Here is a 23,795-nt window from a genome sequence, read left to right as displayed (position 1 = left end):
CTCAAATTCTCCACTTTTATTATTTTTTAGTTGCACAGTTAAATTGTCAGTCTTGGTGTGTAATTTTCATTAATTCTATTGTATTCCTTCTACTGTGAATGCCTGCAAGAAAATGAATCTTCAGGTAGTATATGGTGACATATGTGCACTTTGATAATAAATTTACTTTGAACTTAAAGATATCTATGAAGTTAAATCTGCTTATATTTTCCATTTAGGTTCGAGATGATGTTCATCACAATATTCTGTCTTCCAATCTGCCAAATTTATTAGAATATGGAAATATTACAGCTCTGACTCAGTTATGGTGCTCAGGACAGATAACCAACTTTGAGTATTTGACCCATTTAAACAAACATGCAGGTCGCTCCTTCAATGATCTCATGCAATATCCCGTCTTTCCCTTTGTGCTGAGTGACTATACCAGTGAAACAGTTGACTTGAATGAACCTTCCATTTACAGGTAAATTTTATATCTAAGTAGTTTGAAAAAAAAGTTGTTTTCCATTTCTTTAATGAGAGTATCAGCTGAAATGTCTTCCTAGCCAATTGTGGATTTGTCATTAACACACTAATTCTTTGAAACATTATATCCAATTTAAACTTACCTACTATCATGGGATTGAAGAATTTATCAAAATGTAGAGAATTATCTAATGTAATACCTACCTGTTGGAGCTCTATTCTGATGAATGGAATATGTGTAATCATTTTCAGAAACCTCCTGAAACCTATTGCTGTACAGTCCAAAGAGAAAGAAGATCGCTATGTTGACAACTATAAGGTTGGAGAATAATGTAAAATTATATGTGCTCATTTTTGTTAAAATTAATATTTTGGGTATATATTTACTGTATATGAATTTGTAGGCTTATGGAAAGGGGCATAATTAGTGCTCAAAACTGGTTTCCTCATTTAATTTTCAATTTGTACCTGTCGATCAGATGAAGCTGTTAAGACCACAACCCAGTTCCTTTTTCTGGACTGTAGCATGAAAACTGTATCTTTCAACTATAGGATATTTTTCCCCATTTTAAGCTGAGATCACCTTCCATAATTGTCTCTGACACAAGATCTTGGGTTACAGTCAATTGGAACCCAGGCTTATTCCTGAAGGTGGGTGATAGCTGTGGGAATTATCATGTAGTTCTCCACCCAGGTGTTTCAGTTCAAAGCTTTGCTGGTAGATCAAATAGCTGCTGTAAATTACCCCTGATTTTAGGTTATTGGCAAAAAGAATCATAGGAAGTGGATGGGTCACGAAGTAGACTGGGAATGGGGCTGAAGGGATTGCTTCATGGAGAACCAGCATGGATCCAGTGGGTGAAATGGTGGTCTCCTGAATTAATGCAAATATGAGACAGTAGGTTGAACGTGAATCAAGACTGTAAGATTGAGAAGTTGCATAATTCACCATAGTTTTCAAGATCATCTTGATGCCAGATATACTGATGGCTACTGAAATAGAAGGTAATGTGAAATCTTAAATTAATTAAACAGAACGCATAGAACAGTGCAGCACAGTACAGGCCCTTTGGCCCATGCTATTGTGCTGACTTTTTAACCTACTCTAAAATCAATCTAACCCTTCCCTTCCACATAATCCCCCATTTTTCTTCCATTCATGAGCCTATCTAAGAGTATCTTAATTGTCCCTTATGTATCTCCCTCTCCCACTACCCTTGGCAGCACGTTTCATGTTAAAAAAGAGTTACCTCTGACATTCTCCCTATCCTTTCCTCTAATCACAGTAAAATTATGCCCTCTCATTATAGGCATTTGCTCCCGAAGAAAATGTTCCTGGCTATCCACTTCGTCTATGCCTTTTATCATCTTTTATGTCTCTCAACCTTCTTTGTTTCAAAGAGAAAAGTCCTAGCTCATTCAATCTATCCTCATAAGGCATGTTCCTTAATCCAGGCAGCATCCTAATAAGTCTCCTCTGCATCATCTCTAAAGCTTTCATATCCTTGCTGCAATGAAATGACCAGAACGGAACACACTATTCAAAGTGTGGTCTAACTAGAGTTTTATAGAGCTATTACCCCGTCTCTTGAAACAGTTCTCCAACTTACGAAAATTAACACACCATATATCTTCTTAACCACTCTGTCAACATTGTAAACCAATTTTACATAAAAGAGTCATGGTGCACTGAATTTTGGTACACTGTGTTATGTTTGTGGTACTGGGAAGCCGGGTGGCCAGGAATAACACACACGAGAGACAGAGAGGTGAGGAACAAATGGGCAGCTGTTTTTTGTGCTTTTAAGTCATCTACCCAGAATGCCTTCTCACATTCTGTTCAGTACGTAACACACAGGGAAAGTTGACAGCAACCCGTGTGGGTCAAAATATACATGAATACATAACATATCCCTCCACCCTTATTTTAAAGGCTTCTCCCCCTTTCTGTATACAGACCAGCTGCTGAGATACTAACATTCAATGGAGTAATCATCAAATTCAATCAGGAACAAAACTGGGGAAAGAGAACAGACTGCTTCTATTCCCAAATGTAACCCTGCTCCATGTGCTAAGGGTTAGCCACTAAACCAGAAATCCCATCTGTCTGGAAGCTGCCTATTTCTGTGAAGATATTGACAACCTGGAGATGAGGCCAAGCACGTTTTTTCTCTTGCTGGTGTATGTATAGATCTTGGTTTGAGTACTGCATTGTCAGAGGGGGCACCTCAGAAAGCATGGGTGATGGGGGAGCACTAACTGTGTCATTTGACCTAACCACTTCTGGAAGACATGCTGAAAGGTGTCGACCAGAAGTGTCGGCTGCTCTTTTCCGTGGATGCTCTCTGGCCTGCTGAATTCCTCCAGTTTTGTCTGTGTTGCTTCACGTAAAGTCTGTTGAAATTGCCGCATATTGGAAGCAAGCTGTCTTCTAAAGAGAGATGGATATGGCCCAGAGCATTTGCAGGCTTACTTGCCACGGTGTCTGACTAGCAACTGAAAGTCGATTTTGGCAAGCAGTTTAAGTTGCCTGACTTCATCGCAGCATCACCATGGTCATGCTGAGGGAAACCTTGAAACTGGTGGTTAGGGTAGAATTGACAATGCCTTTTGAAGACTGGATTGAGGAGGCGTTTGAGCGTAAGAGGGCCTAATACCAGGAGCAGTGCCAGAGACAGGGGTGGAGGGAACGATGTGAGCCTATAGGGGTGGAGTGTAGAGGTTTTGCTGGTTGCTCCCTGTGCAGTACCTATTCTCTCATTGGCATTATGGGGGCTGCAAAGAAAAGAGCCATTGGGACCATCACAGAGGCTGCTGAGTGAGCCTCCAGATGGCTATGGATCAAGAGGTGTGAGCCGTGGACCAGTGCTGCTGGGACACAAACCAGACACTGATCAACCCTGTCTGGGTCATCTGGGGGAGGATGTCTGATGTCAAAAGACCTGAAACATCTGATGACCCCAGGTTATATCACTGATGGTGTGTCCCTGCGCATCCTGGGATGTATCTCCGCATAGTGCTGAATGATGGGTTTAGTATAAATTGGTAAAAAAAAAGTCGCCATTCACAGTTTGCCTGGAGAATATGAAATCATATATTTCAGTAACCTGATTACATTCACATGGAATATGGCAGATAATGGCTGCCACAAGAGGGCACGGGTTTAAGGTGCTTGGGAGTAGGTACAGAGGAGATGGGTAAATTTTTTACACAGAGAGTAGTGGGTGCGTGGAATGGGCTGCCGGCAACGGTGGTGGAGGCGGATACAATAGGGTCTTTTAAGAGACTTTTGGATAGGTACATGGAGTTTAGAAAAATAGAGGGCTATGGATAACAGTAATTTCTAAGGTAGGGACATGTTCGGCACAACTTTGTGGGCCGAAGGGCCTGTATTGTGCTGTAGGTTTTCTATGTTTAATGGAGCTTCTGTCGTCATTATCACAGAATCCTGTCCCATTTCTACAAGCTGAAGCTGGATCTGGATTGGTAAGCTTGTTTTGGGTTTCATTAGCTTCAGATTGGGCAACAGCTGATCAACGTGCCTTCTCCAGATGTTGTGGTTACTAGTTTCCACTATGTACAACACAGACCCAGTTTGTGCCACTACTGTTGCACTATCCACTTTGTTCCAAAGATGTAGTTCCGGGCAAGTACTCTCTCTCTCTTGCTGTGAAACTTCTGTACTTTGCTTTGGAATATCTCTCCGCTTGGGTTTTCTGTTCACTTGGTACAATCTGTTTTGTGTTTGTGGGTTTAAGCAGGTCAAGCCTGCTGCAAAGCTGTCTGTTTATCAGTGCAGTGGCTGTAACCATTTTGGTGGAGGCGTGAAGTGTGTTGTGGTATATCGGCAAATAAGTGCTAAAACGCTGGTTAAGGGATCCACTTCCCACCAAGAGCTTGTTTCATGGTTTGCCTGAATTGTTCAGCAAAGCCATCAGTGGCTGGTTGATATGGTGCTGACTTGATGTGCTCAATACTGTTTGCTTCCATAAATGTCTTGAACTCTTTGGACAGGAGTTGTGGGCAATTGTCACTTAGAAACTGTTGAGGAAGCCCAAAATGCCTAAAGCTGGAAATAGTTCCACAGTGCATTCTTCATATGTAGTGCTTTTCATGATGACAATTGCAGACCATTTGCTGTGTGCTACAACCAAGAACACGTGGCCTTCTAAAAGTTCTGCAAAATCTGTGTGAATCTTCTGCCATGGTTCTTCAGGCCATTCTCTTGGATGCAAAGGAGCAAGTTGAGAAACATTTCTCACATACTGACAATATGGGCATGCTTTGGGCTTCTCTTCATTGGTTGCATCCAGTCCTAGCTACCTGAAGTGGCTGCATGTAATTTCTTTCATGTGCACTATGCCAGTGTCCTGCATTTAGCTCAACAAGCACTTGCTTTCGTAACGCTGGAGAAATGACAACATGGTAGCCCCATAGTAAACATCCTGCTTGGATTGTGAGCTCCTTCCATCAAGCCTTTCCCTTGTTTGGCTCTCCTTTCCATTCGTGAGTTACCATGTCTACCACTTTAGATAGAATAGGTGTGTGCTTACTGACTTGTGCCGCAGTTATCAGAGCAGTATATACTTCCTTGAAGTTAAAGCTATATTTCGGCAATGGCTCTGGAGCTGTATCAGCTAAGGGAAGCCTGGATAGTCCATCAGTATTCAAATGGGTGTGCAGCGTTGCATTTGACTAGCAGCCAGGGAAGGAATGCCTGCATGTGGACCAAAAGTTGACTTCAATGCTGATGATCTAGCAGTAGCGTAAATCATTGACCAAAGAAGAATAGGTGGGATTTCTTAACTCCAAAGGCAATTGTAAGTGCTTCCCACTCAATCTGGGCATAGTGGCTTTCTGCTTCAATGTCCTTGTTGTGGCGGTGATTGGATGCTCTTCATCTGACTGCATGATGTGTCAGATAACTGTCTTCACACCATAGGGTTATCTGTCACAGGCCAACTTTATGTGCAATGATGGGTTGAAATTTGTGAGTGCTTCAGATTGTGACAAAGCTGTTTTGGCCTTTTTAAAAGCCTTTTCATAGCCAATGCGCCATCCACTGCCAGTGTTAATTTATTTAAAGGCTCATGAAGTGGTTTCAGCATGCTAGCTAGGTTAGAAACAAACTGTGTGTAGTATGTTAGTAGTCCTAAGAAAGATCTTAAGTGACTTGCGTTCTGTGGTGATGGAGCCTGCACAATTACCTTCACCTTTGGTGCCTTGTGAAGCCATGAGTTATCGATCACATGGCCCAAATATTCAGTGGAAAGTTGAAAGAATGCACACTTATCCTTCTGGACCCTTCGCCCATATTTCTTGAGTCTTTGTAGTGTAACATCCAAGTTTGGTAGGTGCTCACACTCATTTTTCCCAGTAATGAGTAAGTCAACCAAATAACTTTGCACCCTTGTCAACTTGCTCGGATCTGGTTCGTTGCTTGCTGAGAAAGTGTGGGAGCCAAGGTAATGTCAACTGGAAGCTTTTGGTACCTGAACATTCCTTTCTGAGTCACTATGGTCAACAGTTCCTGTGACTCAGGCCCCACATGCATCAAATGTACTTGCAGATTCAAGTCAATCTTGCTAAATGTCTGTATTCTGGCCAATCCTTCCAAAAAGTTATCAATGAGAGGAAGAGAGCATTGTTGGGTTAATGATTACCTTGAAGTCTCCACAAAGCCTTAAAGACCCATCCTTTTTAGGATAGGAACCACAGGAATTGCCCATTTACTTACACACTGATTTGAATATCTTACTCTGGATCAGTCTTTCCAATTCAGCCTCTACCTTTGGTTTGAGGGCGTATGGAACAGGTCTTCCCTTCAGGCATTTAGGTGTTGTGTCAGACTTAACAGCCAGTTTAACAGTAATATCTTTCATACTGCCCAGTTCTCCATTGAATACTTCTGCATGTTTTTTCAATGCCTCTTGTAGACCAGTGCTTCCACCAATTAAGTGCACTTCATGCCAATTGAGTTTGAGCTGTTCCAACCACAAGTGGTCCAGAAATGTTGGATAATTACCTTTAGCAATGTATAGTTGAAGTTCCTTTCGCTGTTAATCCTTCAGGAGGGTGAACCCATGAAAAAGCATGATGGGGTACCTGGTTAAGTATTGACTGGCTGGAGTGTTCACTGAGATCTTTAATCTTTCGCTTTACCAGTCTGAGGTACCCACCTCAAGCAAGTCAAGCAAGCTTCACTTACACCGATGCCTGAGAAGAACGTGGTAACCTGCCTCAATGGCTGTCATCCAGTAGCACTTACATCCACAGTGATGAAGTTTTTTGAAAAGTTGGTGATGAAGCATATCTGAGAAGTGACTTAAATCCACTCCAAATTGCCTACCGGCACAACAGATCCACAGCATATGCCATTTCATTGGCACTTCACTCAGCCTTAAACATCTGGACAGCAAAGGTGCATACATCAGGATGCTCTTTATCGATACTATCATCCCTTAAAAGTAATCAATATGCTTCAAGACCTTGGCCTCACTACCTCCTTATGCAATTGGATCACTTGCTGACCACAGTCATTTTGGATTGGCAGCACCATCTCCTCCACAATCTCTATCAGCACCCGTGCACCACAAGGCTGTGTGCTTAGCTCCCCACCCCCCACCCCGCTCTACTTGCTTTATACTTGACTGTGTGGTTAAGCACAGCTGCAATGCCATTTTCAAGTTGCTGATGACACCACTGTCGTAGTCCAAATCAAAAGTGACGAATCCGCACAAAGGGGGGAATTGAAAATCTAGCTGATCGGTGCCATAGCAACAACCTCTTACTCAATGTCAGCAAGACCAAGGATCCAATGATTGACTTCAGGAGGAGGTTCATGAGCTGGTCCTCGTCAGAGAATCGGAGGTGGGGTGGGTCAGTGTAATCATTTCAGATGACCCGTCCTGGGGTCAGGGTCACCACATAAGTGCAATTACAAAGAAATCACGGCAGTGTCTCTGCTTCCTTGGGAGTCGGTGAGATTCAGTAATACATCTAAATCTTTGACAAACTTATATGGAGGTATGGTGGAGAGTACATTGACTGGCTGCATCACATCTGGTAAGGAAACACTAATGCCCTTGAATGGTAAATCCTACAAAAGTGAGTGGGCACTGCCCAATCCATCGTGAGTAAAGCCTTCCCCAGCATTGATCACATCATTTCAGAATGTTATCACAGGAACACAGCAACCATTATCAGAGACTCCCACCACCCAGATTCTGCTCCCTTCTCGCATCTGCTATCAGGAAGAAGGTACAGGAGCCTCAGGACTCACACCACCAGGTTCAGGAACAGTTATTACTCCTCAACCATCAAGCTCTTGAACCAAAGGGGATAACTTCATTTGCCCCATCATTGAAATGTTTCCACAACCTATGTACTCACTTTCAACGACTCTCCATCTCGTGTTTTCGATATTTCTTTCATTTTTTAAAATGATTATTTCTTTTGTTCCTTTTGTATTTGAACAGTTTATTGGCTTTTGCAGACTGGTTGAATGCCTAGTTGGTGCAGTCTTTCATTTCTATTATGAATATTATTGTTATGCATTTATTGAGTATGCTCACATGAAAAGGAATATTAGGGTTGTATATGGTGATGTATAAGTACTTTGATAATAAATTTACTTAGAACTTTGAACTAGAACAACCTCGCCTGTGTAAGTCTTTAAAGTCAACCTTGCCCTTTCTGGGGTGAGATGCTGCAATTTCTCCTTGTAAACTGTCTCTGACACCAGTGATACTGTAGCACCCATGTCCACCTGCATCCTCACTGTGGCCCCATCCAGCCGCAGGTTCACCCAGTAGACGTCTTTGTGTCCTGAAACTGATAAAACACACAAAGCTTCTTCAACCACAAAGTGAGAGTCACTCAGTCTGTCCTCAGTATACTTCATACATGTTTCTTTTTGTTTTTCCAAAAGTCATTTTTCTTTATTATAGTGTTTTTGGTTGAGTGTCTTTTTACTTTACAGGCATGTTCAAGATGTCCCTTTTTGCCACAACTTTGGCATTCTAAATTCTTAGGGCACCACAGTAGCATAGCAGTTAGCGCGATGGTATTACAGCTTAGGGGCATTCCAGAGTTCGGAATTCAATTCCGCCGCTGTCTGTAAGGAGTCTGTATATCCTCTCCTGAGTAAGCCCTCTAGATGCGTGGGTTTTCCTCGGGTGCTCTGGTTTCCTCCCACAGTCTAAAGACTTTTACCGGGTAGGTTAATTGGTCATTGCAGATTTTCCCAAGATTAAGTTAGGGTTAATCAGGTTTTTCCACTAGTTTTCCCACAGTGGTTGATTGCCAATAGGTGCCTTATTCTTAGAGTCAGTGAACTGGTCACTTCGTCGCCAGTTATGTTATGTTTGTGGTATAGGGAAGCTGAGTGACCCTGAATAACACACACGAGAGACAGAGAGGTGAGGAACAACTGTGCAACTGTTTATTTTGCTTGTAAGTCATCTACCCAGAATGCATTCTCACATTACATTCAATATGTAACACAAAGATGCACTTAATAGCTGTACTACTTTAGCTGCCATATCTATCAGTGTACTAATCTCAGTTGCCTTCTGTAATATTAGTCTGTCTTCTATAAGCAAACATTTCTGAATTGCCTCACTAAGCAGACTACATATGAGTATCACATAATGTGACATTCAGCGACTGCCCAAAATCAGTGTTCAGACAGTTGCTTTAGCACAGACATAAATTGTGAAATAGACTCCCCTTTCTCTTGATTCTGCTTATGAAATCTAAGCCTCTAAGCAATAATCAAAGGTTTAGGTGAATAGTGGTCTTTTAAGACTTTAACTATGAACTTATAGGGCTTATCACCAGGTTTGGCAGGCTGCACTGTACCATGTAATAAACTAAATGTTTTTGCACCCATCAAAGTCAGAAAAGTTGGAACACAAATATCTGAAATTTGATTTGCCTGTGCAAAATATTCAAATCTTTGAGCATATGAACTGCATTGCTCTGATGTTTCGTCATGTCAGAATCCAAATATTGTCACCATTTTCAAACAGTCATATTCCAGAAAAGTTAACTAGTTTCATCCATGTTTCTTGCTCCCTTTCTTATTCTTTTATTCAACCGTCCCATTTTTGTTCTCTCTCCTTGGATTCTTCACTCACCACACTTCCTGCGGCCGTTTCCTCATGGCATCTTCTTTTCGCTCATGCATATTACACAGTATAACTCTGCCAGCATTGCACATGGATTTTTTTTTGCCAAAGCGAGCAAAGCAATAAATATTGCATGAGGACTTGTCACTTTGTCGCCAGTTGTTATGATTGTGGTATAGGGAAGCTGGGTGACCCTGAATAACACACACGAGAGACAGAAAGGCAAGGAACAAATGTGCAGCTGTTTATTTTGCTTGTAAGTAATCTGCCCAGAATGCATTCTGACATTACATTCAATATGTAAGTTACTGATCTGGGACTAGAAGTTAAGCACCTCCAAATGGGGGGGATACCTGCTGAATCTTGCATTATCAAAGAAAGCTGGCAAAGGACTACAACAAAGGAATTTTTTTTCATTTTCAAATCTTTTTATTATCAATCCAAAATTAACAAGAGTACATCGAAGTGAACATCACTTACAATGCCTCAAAGAGAAGAGGGAAAAAAAGACATTCATATTAAAAGATTGAAAACTTTTTTGTGACAAAAAGAAAAAAACAAAGAAAAAAAAACCCTAATAAAGGAAAAAAAGTGAGGGAAAAAACCCCATTGGGTGTTCAACCCTGGAGCCATGCATTACACAAAAAGCTTCTTTCAAAAAAAGATAAAACATCAAACTGCCAGCAAAAAAAAATACAAAAATTTACCATTAGATCGTGAAGGAAATCTATCAAATAACTCAAATGATAATAGCAAGCAAATGAACCCCATCTTTTCTTGAAATCAAACATAGGTTCAAAGTTTCGACTTCTAATTTTCTCCAAACTAAGACAGAGCATCACTTGAGAGAACCACGGAGACAAAGTGGGAGCCGATGCATCAACAGAATGGTCCTCCTTGCGATCAATGTAACTAATGCAATAATGTGTTGGTCAGACAAAGAGATACCGCGCATATTTTGAGGAATTATTCCAAAAAGTACAGTTAATTTGTTAGGTTGTAAATTAATTTTTAGTGCTTTAGAAATTATAGAAACAACTGACTTCCGGAACTGTTCCAATATAGAACGAGACCAAAACATATGTGTCAATGTAGCTGTCTCATTTTTACATCTATTGCAATAACTATCAACATTAGGAAATATTTTAGACAATCTCTCCTTTGTCAAATAGTAACGATGTACAATTTTAAATTGAATCAGTGAATGACTCTGAAAAGATGAGGCTCTGAAAACTTGTGCCAACCAACTGGCGGGTGTATTCCAGGACATTTTCAACCTCTCACTGCTTCAGAAAGGCAACAATTATAACCAGTGCCTGAGAAGAATAATGTGAGCTGCCTTAATGACTGTCACCCAGTAGCACTCACATCTACAGTGATGAAGTGCTTTGAGAGGTTGGTCATGACTAGACTGAATTCCTGCCTCAGCAAGGACCTGGATCCCCCCTTTGCAATTTGCTTATTGCCACTAGGTCAGTGGCTCTTCACACAGCCTTGGACCACCTGGACAATACAAGCACCTCTGTCAGGATGCTGTTCATAGACTATAGCTCAGCATTTAACACCATCATTCCCACAATCCTGATTAATAAATTACAGAACCTGGGCCTCTGTACCTCCCTCTGTAATTAGGTCCTCGAGTTCCTAACCAGAAGATCGCTAATCTCTGCGGATTGGTGATAACATATCCTCCTCACTGAAGCTCAACACTGGTGTACTTCAAGGGTGTGTGCTTAGCCCACTGCTCTACTCTCCATACACACATGACTCTGTGGCTAGGCATAGCTCAAATACCATCTATAAATTTGCTGATGATACAACCATTGCTGGTAGAATCTCAGATGGAGACGAGCGGGTGTAAAAGATTGAGATATACCAACTAGTGGAGTGGTGTCGTAGCAACAACCTTGCACTCAATGTCAGTAAGGCGAAAGAGCTGATTGTGGACTTCAGGAAGGGTAAGACGAAAGAACAGGTACCAATCCTCATAGAGGGATCAGAAGTGGAGAGAGTGAGCAGTTTCAAGTTCCTGGATGTCAAGATCTCTGAGGATCTAACCTGGTCCCAACATATTGATGCAGCTATAAAGAAGGCAAGACAGCGATTACAGCGACTATACTTCATTTGGAGTTTGAAGAGATTTGGTATGTCAACAAAAATCTCAAAAACTTCTATAGATGTACCGTGGAGAGCATTCTGACAGGTATTTGTGAGTGGGGGGGGGGGGGTGGCTACTGCGTAGGACTGAAAGAAGCTCCAGAGAATCAGAAATTTAGTCGGCTCCATCTTGAATATTAGCCTACAAAGTACCCAGGACATCTTCAAGAAGTGTTCTCTCAGAAAGGCTGCGTCTATTATTAAGGACCCTCAGCAACCAGGGCATGTCCTTTTCTCACTGTTACCATCAGGTAAAAGGTACAGAAGCCTGAAGGCACACACTCAGTGAATTAAGAACAACTTCTTCTTCCCTTCTGCCATCTGATTCCTAAATGGACATTGAACCCGTGAACACTACCTCACTCTTTTAATATATATTATTTCTGTTTTTGTACATTTTAAAATTTATTCCATATACATATACTGTAATTTATTTTTTTTTCTGTTCTATATAATGTATTGCATTGAACTGCTGCTGCTAAGTTAACAAATTTCACATATTCTGATTCTGACATTTGATAAGAGTAATACAAAATTATGAGGGGTGTACATTGGCTAAATATAAGCAGGCTTTTTCCACTAAGGTTGGTGTGACTAGAACTAGAGGTCACAGATTAAGGTTGAAAGGTGAAACATTTAAGAGGAACCTGAGAGGAAATTTCTTCTAAGAGGGTAGTGCAAGTGTGGTCCAGGAGCCCATGAACACTGTCTCACTATTCCTCTTTTGCACTATTTATGTATTTACATAAGTGGGAATTTCGTCACTCAGAGAGAGGTGTGAGGCTGGAATGAACTTGTGGATACAGATGCGATTGCAACATTTAAAAGCAGTTTGGATAAGTACATGAATGAGAAGGGTATAGAGGGTTATGTTCCAGGAGCAGCAGAATAACATTTCGAAATGGACTAGATGGGCCAAAGGACCTGTTTTATGCTGCAGTGCTTTATAACGCTTTAGTTTCTGGGTTTCTGTACTAGGTTTGTCATTGTATATTTGCCATTTGTCTTAGTCGTGATATATTAAGATGCAGCAGTTAAGCAAATGTGATTGTTATTTCTTGTTAGTACCTGGAGGAGGAATATTGCAAAGGGGCTCAAGAAGATGATCCAATGCCACCTGTCCAGCCGTATCACTATGGGTCTCATTATTCAAACAGTGGAACAGTCCTGCACTTCTTAGTCAGGATGCCACCATTCACCAAGATGTTTCTGGCTTACCAGGGTAAGATCTGTTGAATTAATCTTTTGTGCCAACATACAAAATTAATCTGTGACATCAAGCTCCTGAATCAGCATTGATAACCTCACTCATCACAACTCTGAACTGATTCTACTACCTATTTTCTAGGACTCTACAATTCATGTTTTCTGTTTTTATTTGCACAATTTGTCTTTTGCATATTGATTGTTAGTCTTTGCATCTGTATAGTTTTTCATAAATTATTATTGTATATCTCTACTTTCCTATGAATGCTTGCAAGAAAATGAATTTCAACGTAGTATATGGTAACATATAATTACTCTGATAAATTTACTTTGACTTTAGAAAGAAATTCAGGCAAAATATTTTGTAGGATATTATCAATAGGTTTCATCAGAATATGTCTGCAGAATCATTGAGTCTATCACCACAGGTCCTCATCAACCCCTCCCCCCCCCCCCAACCACTGCGTTTGCTGGGTTTATCAAAACCACGTAAGTTTGGAAACATTATGTGAAAATTCTTATAAAAGTCAAAGTAAATTGTAAATTTGTTATCAAAGTGCATATATGTCACTATATACTAACCTGAGATTCATTTTCTTTTCAAATCTTTTTATTATTATCATCCAAAGTTAACAAGAGTGCATCGAAGTAGGCAACACTTACAATGTCTCAAGAAAAAGAAAACATTGTTTCACAGATTGAAAAAATTTTGGTGACCAAAAAAAAGGAAAAAATACCCTACAAAGCAAGGAAAAGTGAGAGGAAAAAAACCCCATTAGGTGTTCAACCCCGGAGCCATGCATCATGCAAAAAGCTTCTAAAGATAAACATCAAACCGCCAGCAAACAAACCCAAAAATTTACAATTAGATCGTGGAGGAAATCTGTCAATTAACTCAAATGATAGTAACGAGCAAATGAACCCCATCTTTTCTCAAAATCAAACATAGGTTCAAAAGTTCAGCTTCTAATTTTCTCCAAGCTAACACATAGCATCACTTGAGAGAACCATTGTGACAAAATGGGAGCTGATGTATCCTCCCACTTCAACAAAATGGCCCTCCTAGCGATCAATGTAACAAATGCAATAACATGTTAGTCAGACAAAGAGATACTACGGATACTTTGAGGAGTTATTCCAAAAAGCACAGTTAATTTGTTAGGTTGTAAATTAATTTTAAGTGCTTTAGAAATTGTAGAAAAAAACTGGCTTCCAGAATTGTTCCAGTATAGAACAGGACGAAAACATGTGTGTCAGTGTAGCTGGCTCAGTTTTACATCTATCACAATAACTATCAACATCAGGAAACATTTTAGACAATCTCTCCTTCGTCAAATAGTAACGATGTACAATTTTAAATGTATCAGTGAATGACTAGCACAGATCGAAGAAGAGTTAACCAACTTCAGAATCCGCGTCCAGTCCTCCATCATAAAAGTCAAATTAAGTTCCTTTTCTTAATCTTGTTTAATCTTAAATAAAGGATGCTTATCCCATTGTAATAGTAAATTATAAATTCTTCCAATGGAACCCTTCATCAAAGGGTTCATACTTGTAATAGTATCTAATAGGTCGGCATCCGATATGTAAGGAAAATCACTTAAATATTTTTGTAAGAAATGTCTAACTTGAAGGTATTGTAAAAAGTGTGAGTATGAAAGAGAATATTTATCAACTAATTGTTTGAAAGACATCAATCTATCTTCTTTAAATAAATCCAGAAAATAATTAATACCCTTATTTTTCCAAAGTAAAAAAATTGGATTACTCAAGGCTTAAAAAAGTAATTTCGATAGATTAAACTCCAAAGTTTAAATTTTTTAAGATTAAAATAATTGTGGAACTGGAGCCAAGTTTGTAGAGAATGCTTAATCACAAGGTATAAATTTAAATTAGTAACTTCAGCTAATTGTATAGGTAAAGCAGCTCCCAATAACGAGGTTAAATAAAACTGTTCCACAGCTTTCAATTCCAAATCTACCTAAATTGGCTGATCGTTCTTATCAACCCAGTGTAACCAAAAGGACATATATTGCACATTAATGGCCCAGTAATACATTCTTAAATTAGGCCAAGCGAGACCTCCATCCTTTTTCAACTTCTGTAAGTGACATTTACTAATTCTTGGTCTTTTATTATTCCAAGTAAAAGATAAAATAATAGAATCAAGCCGATCAAAAAAACTTCTTAGTCAAAAAAATAGGGATATTCTGAAATAAATATAAAAATTTTGGTAAAATCATCATTTTGACTATATGGATGCGACCAACAAGTGAAAATGTAAATGGGTTCCATCTACTAAATAAATACTTCATAGAATCTACCAAGGGAACAAAATTAGCTTTATAAAGATCCTTATATGTGTAACGCTCAGCTATATTGGCTCCTATTTATCTAGGGAAACCCTGTCCACCATCCACCTTGTCTCCGGTTATGTCAGTGGTGTACAAATGCCACCTGATTCAGCTTCAAACATTAATCATCAGCCAGCACACAATGTACGTTTTACCAATTACACTTTATAGATATTACTAAGTCTATGAGATTACTAGAAGTTCAATACCAAATAGGAATGGAAAAGGATTACCAAAGTTCAATTTCTTCGCGCACACGTTGGAGCTCAGGGACCTCTTCGGGACCACTCAGACCCCTTCAACTCGCAGCTCAACACCACCCAAAGTGATTAACCTGAGCTTTCCCCACACATCTGTCGTCCTCACGGTCTCTCCTCTGACTCCCCACCAAAACCCCCTGGTTCCCAGCCATATGAGACAGCATATCACCCCAAGAAAGAATAACATGGACACCCATTGGTTCATTTATTCTGTTATCTATATTATAACCCATGCAAAGTGCTAGCTAGAGACTTTATCAGCATTTAACATAACAAAGAAGCCATTTTAATTAACATATGCAGTAACATAAAAGAAGAAACCCCTTACATATTTTTTAGTGATTATAACACCTAAATATTTAAAAGAATCCGTGACTTTGAAAGGAGTATTATATACAGAAATAGATTCATTTAAAGGAAACAGTTCACTTTTACTAAAATTTATTTTATATCCTGAAAAATCTCCAAATTCTTTAAATAATTTTAGCAAGGCAGGAATAGATTCCTCAGGATTGGATATATAAACCAGTAAGTCATCAGCGTAAAGAGAAATCTTATGAATGGTCTCATTCACAAAAACCCCATAAATATCTTTAGCTTCACAAAGAGCAATAACAAGGGGTTCTAGTATTAAATTAAATAACAAAGGACTTAATGGACAACCTTGTCTTGTCCCCCATGAAAGCTGTAAAAAAGGGGATCTACAGTTATTAGTAATAATTGTAACAAACGGGGTTTTATATATCATTCTAATCCAATTATTAAAATTAACACCAAAGCCAAATTTCTCTGAAACATTAAATATTTCCATTCGACTCGATCGAACGCTTTTTCAGCATCCAAAGAGATGACGCATTGTGGAGGTTTAAAAGAGGACGAATATATAATGTTAAATAATCTCCGAACATTTGAAAAAGAATAACGACCCTTTATAAACCATATAACAATATAACCATATAACAATTACAGCACGGAAACAGGCCATCTCGGCCCTTCCAGTCCGTGCCGAACTCTTACTCTCACCTAGTCCCACCAACCTGCACTCAGCCCATAACCTTCCATTCCCTTCCTGTCCATATAGCTATCCAATTTAACTTTAAATGACAACAACGAACCTGCCTCAACCACTTCTGCTGGAAGCTCGATCCACACAGCTACCACTCTCTGAGTAAAGAAGTTCCCCCTCATGTTACCCCTAAACTTTTGCCCTTTAACTCTCAATTTATGTCCTCTTGTTTGAATCTCCCCCACTCTCAATGGAAAAAGCCTATCCACGTCAACTCTATCTATCCCCCTCATAATTTTAAATACTTCTGTCAAGTCCCCCCTCAACCTTCTATGCTCCAAAGAATAAAGACCCAACTTGTTCAACCTTTCTCTGTAACTTAGGAGATGAAACCCAGGTAACATTCTGGCAAATCTTCTCTGTAAAAGCCTGTTTGATCTTTAAAAATAATTTTACCCAAAATGTTCTCCAACTGATTGGCCATTATCTTTGACAGAATCTTAGCATCGACATTCAATAATGAAGTAGCTCTATATGAGGCACAATCAGTAGGATCTTTATCCTTTTTAAGAATTAAAGAAATAGAAGCCTCATAAAAAGTAGAAGGTAACCTGAAATTCATTTTATTGCAGGCATTCACAGTAAAAAAAAGAAATGCAATAGAATTTTTGAAAAACTACATAAACGCAGACTGACAAACAACCATTGTGCAAAAGAAGACAAAATGTGCAAATAAAAAATAAATAATACTGAGAACATGAGTTGTAAAGTCATTGAAAGTGAGTTTGTTGGTTGAGGTATCAATTCAGAGTTGTGAGTGAAATTATCCACGTGGTTCAGTGTGGGAGGATTAGACTTTTAATTTTTATGGGGGATAGCAGTTACCATGGTAATTTCAGAAGTTAGTCAGACTCCTAGTAAATCTACAAAGCAAACTGTTCTGACAAGCTGAAGTACAGAAAGGAAGAACTTGTAAATCATTCATCCAGTGATGTTGTTGCCAGATTGCCAGATGGAGGATCACAGGTGTGTTTGTTTATTCCCATTTTAAATAGCTTGTGTATATTACAGACATTAACACCAATCAAAAAGTGTGTTAAATGCTATTGTTTTTCACTGACCTATGCGTGAAAGCTGGTCTCCAAATATGTCCCATTCCATCCATTTATTAAAAAAAAATCAATTTTGATAAAGCCCTTCATCGTACAAGGTTAATATTGGCTCTTCAAAGGATACCTTTGCTAGAATTTGTTAATTTATATTTGGAAAACAACAAGAAGAGGTGACACTAACTAAATGGTGTAACTTTAACAGGATATGTGCATGTACAAAATGCTGGAGGAACTTAGTAGGTCAGGTAGCATCTATGCAAGGGAAAAACAGTCAACCAAGTCTGATGAAAGATCTCTTCCCAAAACATTGACTGTTTTTTCTCCTCCATAGATGCTGCCTGACCTGCTGAGTTCTTCCAGCATTTTGTGTATGTTGTGTATTTCTAGATTTCCAGCATCTGCAGAATCTCTTAAGTTCAAGATATTTGCACATTACTTTGACGGTAACTGGTTGACATTAAGCCTGTGGTATGAAGCAGCAAATTGTTAACCGTATGGAGTATACTGATTCTAAACGATGATGGAAGCAAGTTTAATACTAACTTGCAGAAAGTGAAGCATTTACACTAATTAGTAAAAACATGGGACTAATTAATAAAAACTAATTAGTTTTTTTTTAGAGATACCATCGACAAGTTGGGCAGTATTGTCTCCAGTGTTGTGTGGGCCCCCAGGAAACAGATTTTTAATGATACATTGATAGAATATGTCTCTGTTGTGAATTTAACTTGGAATTCTATTCCCTATGCCTAGATCAAAGTTTCGATATCCCAGATCGAACATTTCACTCTATGAATACTACCTGGCGCTTATCCTCTTATGAATCAATGACTGATGTGAAGGAGCTCATTCCAGAATTCTTTTATCTTCCAGAGTTTTTGGTCAATAGAGAAGGTGGGCACTATAAATAAATATTTCAGTCTGTTTACTGTTTATGAATTTATTGTTTACTTTTTGTCCATGCTTAGTTAACAATTAACAGTAGTTATTATTAACCAACATGGATAATAAAGGTCAGCTTTATTTGTCAAATACAGTGGAATGCATTATTTGCATCAATGACCAACACAGTTCAAGAATGTGCTGGGGCAGCCCACAAGTGTCTTGTGGCAACATAGCATGTCTACGACTTACCCATAAGCCTTTGGAATGTGGAAGGAGACTGGAGCACCCGGAGGAAACTTACGCGGTGAAGGGGAGAATGTACAAATTCTGTACAGACAGTGGTGGGAATTGAACCCCGATCGTTGATTGCTGGCGCTGTAAACATTTTACGCTAACTGCTACACTACTGTGCTGATCACAATTATTGCCTACTAGCTATTGTTAGCAAGTGTAAGGTCAATCCATGTACTTTAACAGTATTTAACAAAATGAGATGATAGTAATTTTACCCACTCCTATCGTAGGTGAAGCCTGATGCCTCATTTCCTCATTTATCAATTCCCATCAAACTGTGCCTTCTCCTTTGTATTCACACTGGCATGACTCCTAATTTTGATTTTATAAATGAAAATTTGAACTTGGCTTGTGTTTTAAATCCAAACTACAAGGAAGTTTATGTACTGTTTCCCGAGAGAGGGAGAGGGGGGGGGGAGGGAGAGAGAGAGAGAGAGATATATATATAGCACTACAGTACTGAAACAAGCCCTTCAGCCCATTTAGTTCATGCCAAACTTATCTTCTGTCCAGTTCCACTGGTCTGTACACAGACCGTAGCCCTCCGTACCCCTCCCATCCATGTACTCACCCAAATTTCTCTAATGTTGAAATCGAACCTGCATCCTCCACCTCCACTGGAGGCTCATTCCACATGCTCACTCCCCTCTGAGTGAAGGAGGTTCCTCCCAGTTTTAGCAATGTGTCCACATTACTTTTGGCCATCCTGCTCTGGTCTTTCTGTTTAACTATTGCTCACCTTCCACAGTATACTGCTAATTTCTGTGATTTCCTTCGCATTTCTTGTTCAAGAATGATAATCCCATCAGATATGATAGGCTGACTTATGAACATCGGGAAGAGGGCATTTACTCACTACGTGCCACATTTTCACACTGGGAACCCCTGCTTGCATGATCTGTGATCTGCTACACCGCCAGTACCTTGGAAGTGGCATCAGAGGCGAGGGTGAAGGGCCAGCTTCCTGTTGAGGTTGAGATGGCATGCTAATCGGCGGCCACTCCCTAGCATACGCTTGGCTAATATTCAGTCCCTGGACAACAAGCTGTGTGAACTGAGAATGGGAAACAAAGAAATATAATTTTTTGTGCTTCATGGAGGAGATACAGGATCATGGCATTGAGCCCTCTGGGTTCTCCCTGTTCTGGGCGGACAGGTCAAAGGAGGTGGGGTATACTTCATGGTCAGTAATGCTTGGTGTGACCCCTGGATTGTGCATGCCCTCAAATCCTTTTGTTTCCTGGATTTGGAGTACCTGGTGCGGCTGTGCAGACCTTTCTGGCTGCCTAGGGAGTTCACGGCTGTTATTATCACAGCTGTGTACATTCCACTGCAGGCTGATACTGACCTGGCTCTAAAGGAACTGTACGAAACCATCAACACTCTGGAGACTGCACAACCAGAGCCTGCCTTCATCATCGCTGCTGACTTTTAATAGAGTGTCATTGTCTAAGGTTTCTCCAGTGTTTTGTAACACATCCAGGTGAGCGCAAGGGAAGATAGCATACTCGACCACTGCTACTCTCCATTTCACAGTGCTTACAAAGTGCTGCTCTGTCTGCCGTTTGGAAAGTCAGATCACTCCTCCATCTTGCTGCTGCCCAGGTATAGGCAGAAGCTGAAACAAGAGGCGGCCGTAGTTAAAACTGTCCACTGCAGGTCCAACCAATCGGCCTCCGTGCTACAGGACTGCTTTGAAAACATCAACTGAAATGTCTTTCATGGTGAAGATGTCTCCGAGTTCACGGAACGGGTCACGAGTTTCATCCAGAAGCGCATCAAGGACGTTGTCCCTTAGAAATTGGTCAGGGTCTATCCAAACCAGAAACCCTGGATCAACAGTTCCATGCGAGAAGTACTTTTCACACGACACAAGAGCTTACGTTGTTGATGACCAACAGGAACTCAAGAAATGCAGCTATGATCTGCGCAAAGTCATCAAGGCAGTGAAACAACAATGCAGACACAGCTGTTCACCAACCTGCGTTGAGGGTCAGAAGTGAAGGAGCCCATTCTTACCACCTGTCAACAATCTGACAGGAAGTCCAAGACCCAGCTACACAAGGCAGGGTGAAGGCCAAGGTCTCTGAGCTTTTTGTCGAGCCTGGAGGGAATTATGATATTGAATGCTGAACTTTAGTCCAAGAACAGCATTCTCACATAAGCATCCTTCTTCTCCAGATGTGTAAGGACAGTGTGTAGAGCTGTGGCTATTGCGTCATCGGTCGGTTGGTTGCATCGGTAGGCGAGCTGTAGGGGGTCCAGACACAGCTGTCCACCAACAATCTCCCGCAGCACATGGGAAGATCTGCACGCCATTGCAGACTTCAAAGCTAAATGCAGTGGTGTTTCCAACATGGCTGCCTCTCTCCCAGACGAGCTGAATCTTTTTTATGCTCGGTTTGATGTTGCCAACACTGAGCCCCTGAGGAAAGCCGCCGAAGTGGCCTGCACCTTGGTCATCTCTGAGGCTGAAGTTCACAGGTATTTCCAACGAGTGGACAGTCGCAAGGCTACGGAACCAGACTACATCCCAGGGCAGGTACTCAGTGTGTGTGGCACAACTGGCAGGTGTGTTTATAGACATTTTTAATCTCTCCCTCGCTTAGTGTAGAGTGCCCTCCTGCTTCAAAACATCCACCATTGTTCCTGTACCTAAAAGGACCAAGGTAACATGTCTGAACGACTGGCATCCTGTCGCACTCACTTCAATAATGAGCAAATACTTTGCGAGGTTGGTTAAAGCTCATTGGGGACCCGAGTCACCCCAACCACAAGCTGTTCCAGCTGCTACCATCTGGGAAATGCTACCACAGCATAAAAGCCAGGGCCAACAGACTGATTAATTCATGCTGATGCAGTTGTATTTCTATGTTATATTGACTGTCCTGCTGTACTTACTATTTATTACAAATTATTGTAAGTTGCACATTGCACATTTAGAAGCGTAACATAAAGATTTTTAATCCTCATGTATATGAAGGATGTAAGTAGTAAAAGTCAATTCAATTTTTCTGCCTGGGATTTTAACTCAGCCATACAGATGTAATGTCATTTACAGTGAGTGAGTGTTGGCACTGGTGCCGTTGTCTTTTTTGTGAATAGCTTGGGTTGTTGTTGTCTTACCTGCTTGCTCCTGCTTCCCCATTATTCCAACTAAGCTCTCATTTTTGAGTCTCTTAATCATGCAATAATTCTAAGATATAATCAGCTTCTGTCCTGTATCGTAAATTTATCACTTTAGATGATCTGCAGTGCAGAATGCCTAATATATGTAATAAAGCAAAAGTTAATTCTGTCCATAAGTCTAATAAGTTTACAAGCAACCTAAGCCCTTCATTCCTAAATTCTATCTTAATGTATCCACTTCCTTCTTTGAAGGTGAACTTTAAACCAGGTTCTTCATCTCATTTATCCTAATGTCTTCCTGCTCCATGTCAAATGTTTCATTACACTCTGATGAATTGCTTTGAAAATTTTCTGATGGTAAAGTTGCAATATGAATACAAGATTATGTGTCAAAGTTAATTAATTACCCAGTTTGTGTTTTAACAGTGATCAAGAAATAGTATTAATTCCTTATGCCAGTATAAACTTGAAACATTTCTACTTGTAGGCTTTGACTTTGGAATGCGGCAGAATGGAGATAGAGTGAATCATGTAAATCTTCCACCTTGGGCTCGCAATGATCCCAGACTCTTCATCCTGATTCATCGCCAAGCCTTGGAGTCAGATCATGTTTCACAAACTATTTGCAATTGGATTGATCTGGTGTTTGGGAACAAGCAAAAGGGGAGAGCTGCTGTTTATGCTATCAATGTCTTTCACCCTGCGGTAAGTCTCCATCTTGCTCAGTTCTCATATTCAGCCATCAGGTGTAAAGTGGACAAATCTTTCTGTGAGTAATTCTCTCCATGACCTAGCAATTTTACTGTGCAGAAAATTATTCTGTGGTGTACGTTTTGTGGAGCATGGCACTAAGATCACTTATCATCTGAGTTTTTTAAAAATCCATATAAAATAGAAATGATTCATTGAAAATGTGTGTTTGGTTGGGGGAGATGGGGAGACGCCATCATCCCCTGCTCAGGGAAGTATAAACTCTGTGTTCTCTGTTATTCTAACCAAGCTCTCAAAAATACAATTACCGTAGAATTACTAAGAACATTAGGGATAATTGCTCACAAGGTTCAAGAGCTTATTTGTATTCATAGTTTCATAGCTTTCAGTTTTTAAAAATGAATAGTTTTATTTGTGCTGAAAAGCATGTGTGGTAATAAAGAGAAGGAGAGAAGAAATTGAATTAATTGGATATCTTTTTAAATTGTTCAAGCCAAATTGATGAAATGGTCTGTTGTACTGTTTGCTTCAGAACAAAATAGAGTTCATAATTTGATTTTGCTGTTATTTCAACAATTGTTTGGCACCTTAATTTATGGGTGACATCTTGGCTGATGTTAAAAACTGTTGTGTGATCACCTTATTGCAATCCACAACTGCTTAAAACAGTTCTATAAATCTGGTAATATTGAAGAAGATTAATTAAATCCAACTGTTGAAGGGGAACTCTCTGTGGGGGGAAAAAAAGAAACTTACTTTGATTTTTTTAAATTTCTCTTTACGGTAGGGGTCCCAATCTGGGGTCTATGGACCCCTCAGTTAATGGTAAAGGTCCATAGCATAATAAAGGTTTGGAACCTCTACTGTGGTCTATTTCCTTTCTTTGCTCTTCCGCTACTGCCTCCAAGCAATTCCTTAACATTGGTCCTCAATACAAGAACAAAAATTTGTTTCAAAGACCTCCTTTAGAAGAGGTGTTCTAAAAATACTTTGTGTTGATTTTCTATGTGGGATTTTGTTTGGATAGGGTCAGGTTTTGCAATATTTATCTGGTTATTTCTATCCAGCTTCTATTGGTAATTGAA

At 39.9% G+C, this 23,795-nt stretch overlaps 1 protein-coding gene across 4 annotated transcripts in view; it reads left to right on the top strand.

The window, feature by feature from the left end:
* The window catches only part of lyst (lysosomal trafficking regulator), a 291,632-nt gene that overhangs the window by 242,747 nt on the left and 25,090 nt on the right, over positions 1-23,795 (top strand). For all 4 annotated transcript variants that reach the window (XM_072251045.1, XM_072251047.1, XM_072251049.1 and 1 more), the window contains 5 exons: positions 219-463; positions 718-784; positions 12,819-12,975; positions 18,445-18,585; positions 22,487-22,704. In XM_072251045.1, coding sequence (XP_072107146.1) covers positions 219-463; positions 718-784; positions 12,819-12,975; positions 18,445-18,585; positions 22,487-22,704 — 828 coding nt within the window. The remainder of the gene's footprint in view (positions 1-218; positions 464-717; positions 785-12,818; positions 12,976-18,444; positions 18,586-22,486; positions 22,705-23,795) is intronic.

This window comes from Mobula birostris, chromosome 2, assembly GCF_030028105.1.
Source record: "Mobula birostris isolate sMobBir1 chromosome 2, sMobBir1.hap1, whole genome shotgun sequence".
NCBI lineage: Eukaryota > Metazoa > Chordata > Chondrichthyes > Myliobatiformes > Myliobatidae > Mobula > Mobula birostris.
This window is presented reverse-complemented; position numbering and strand designations above follow the sequence as displayed.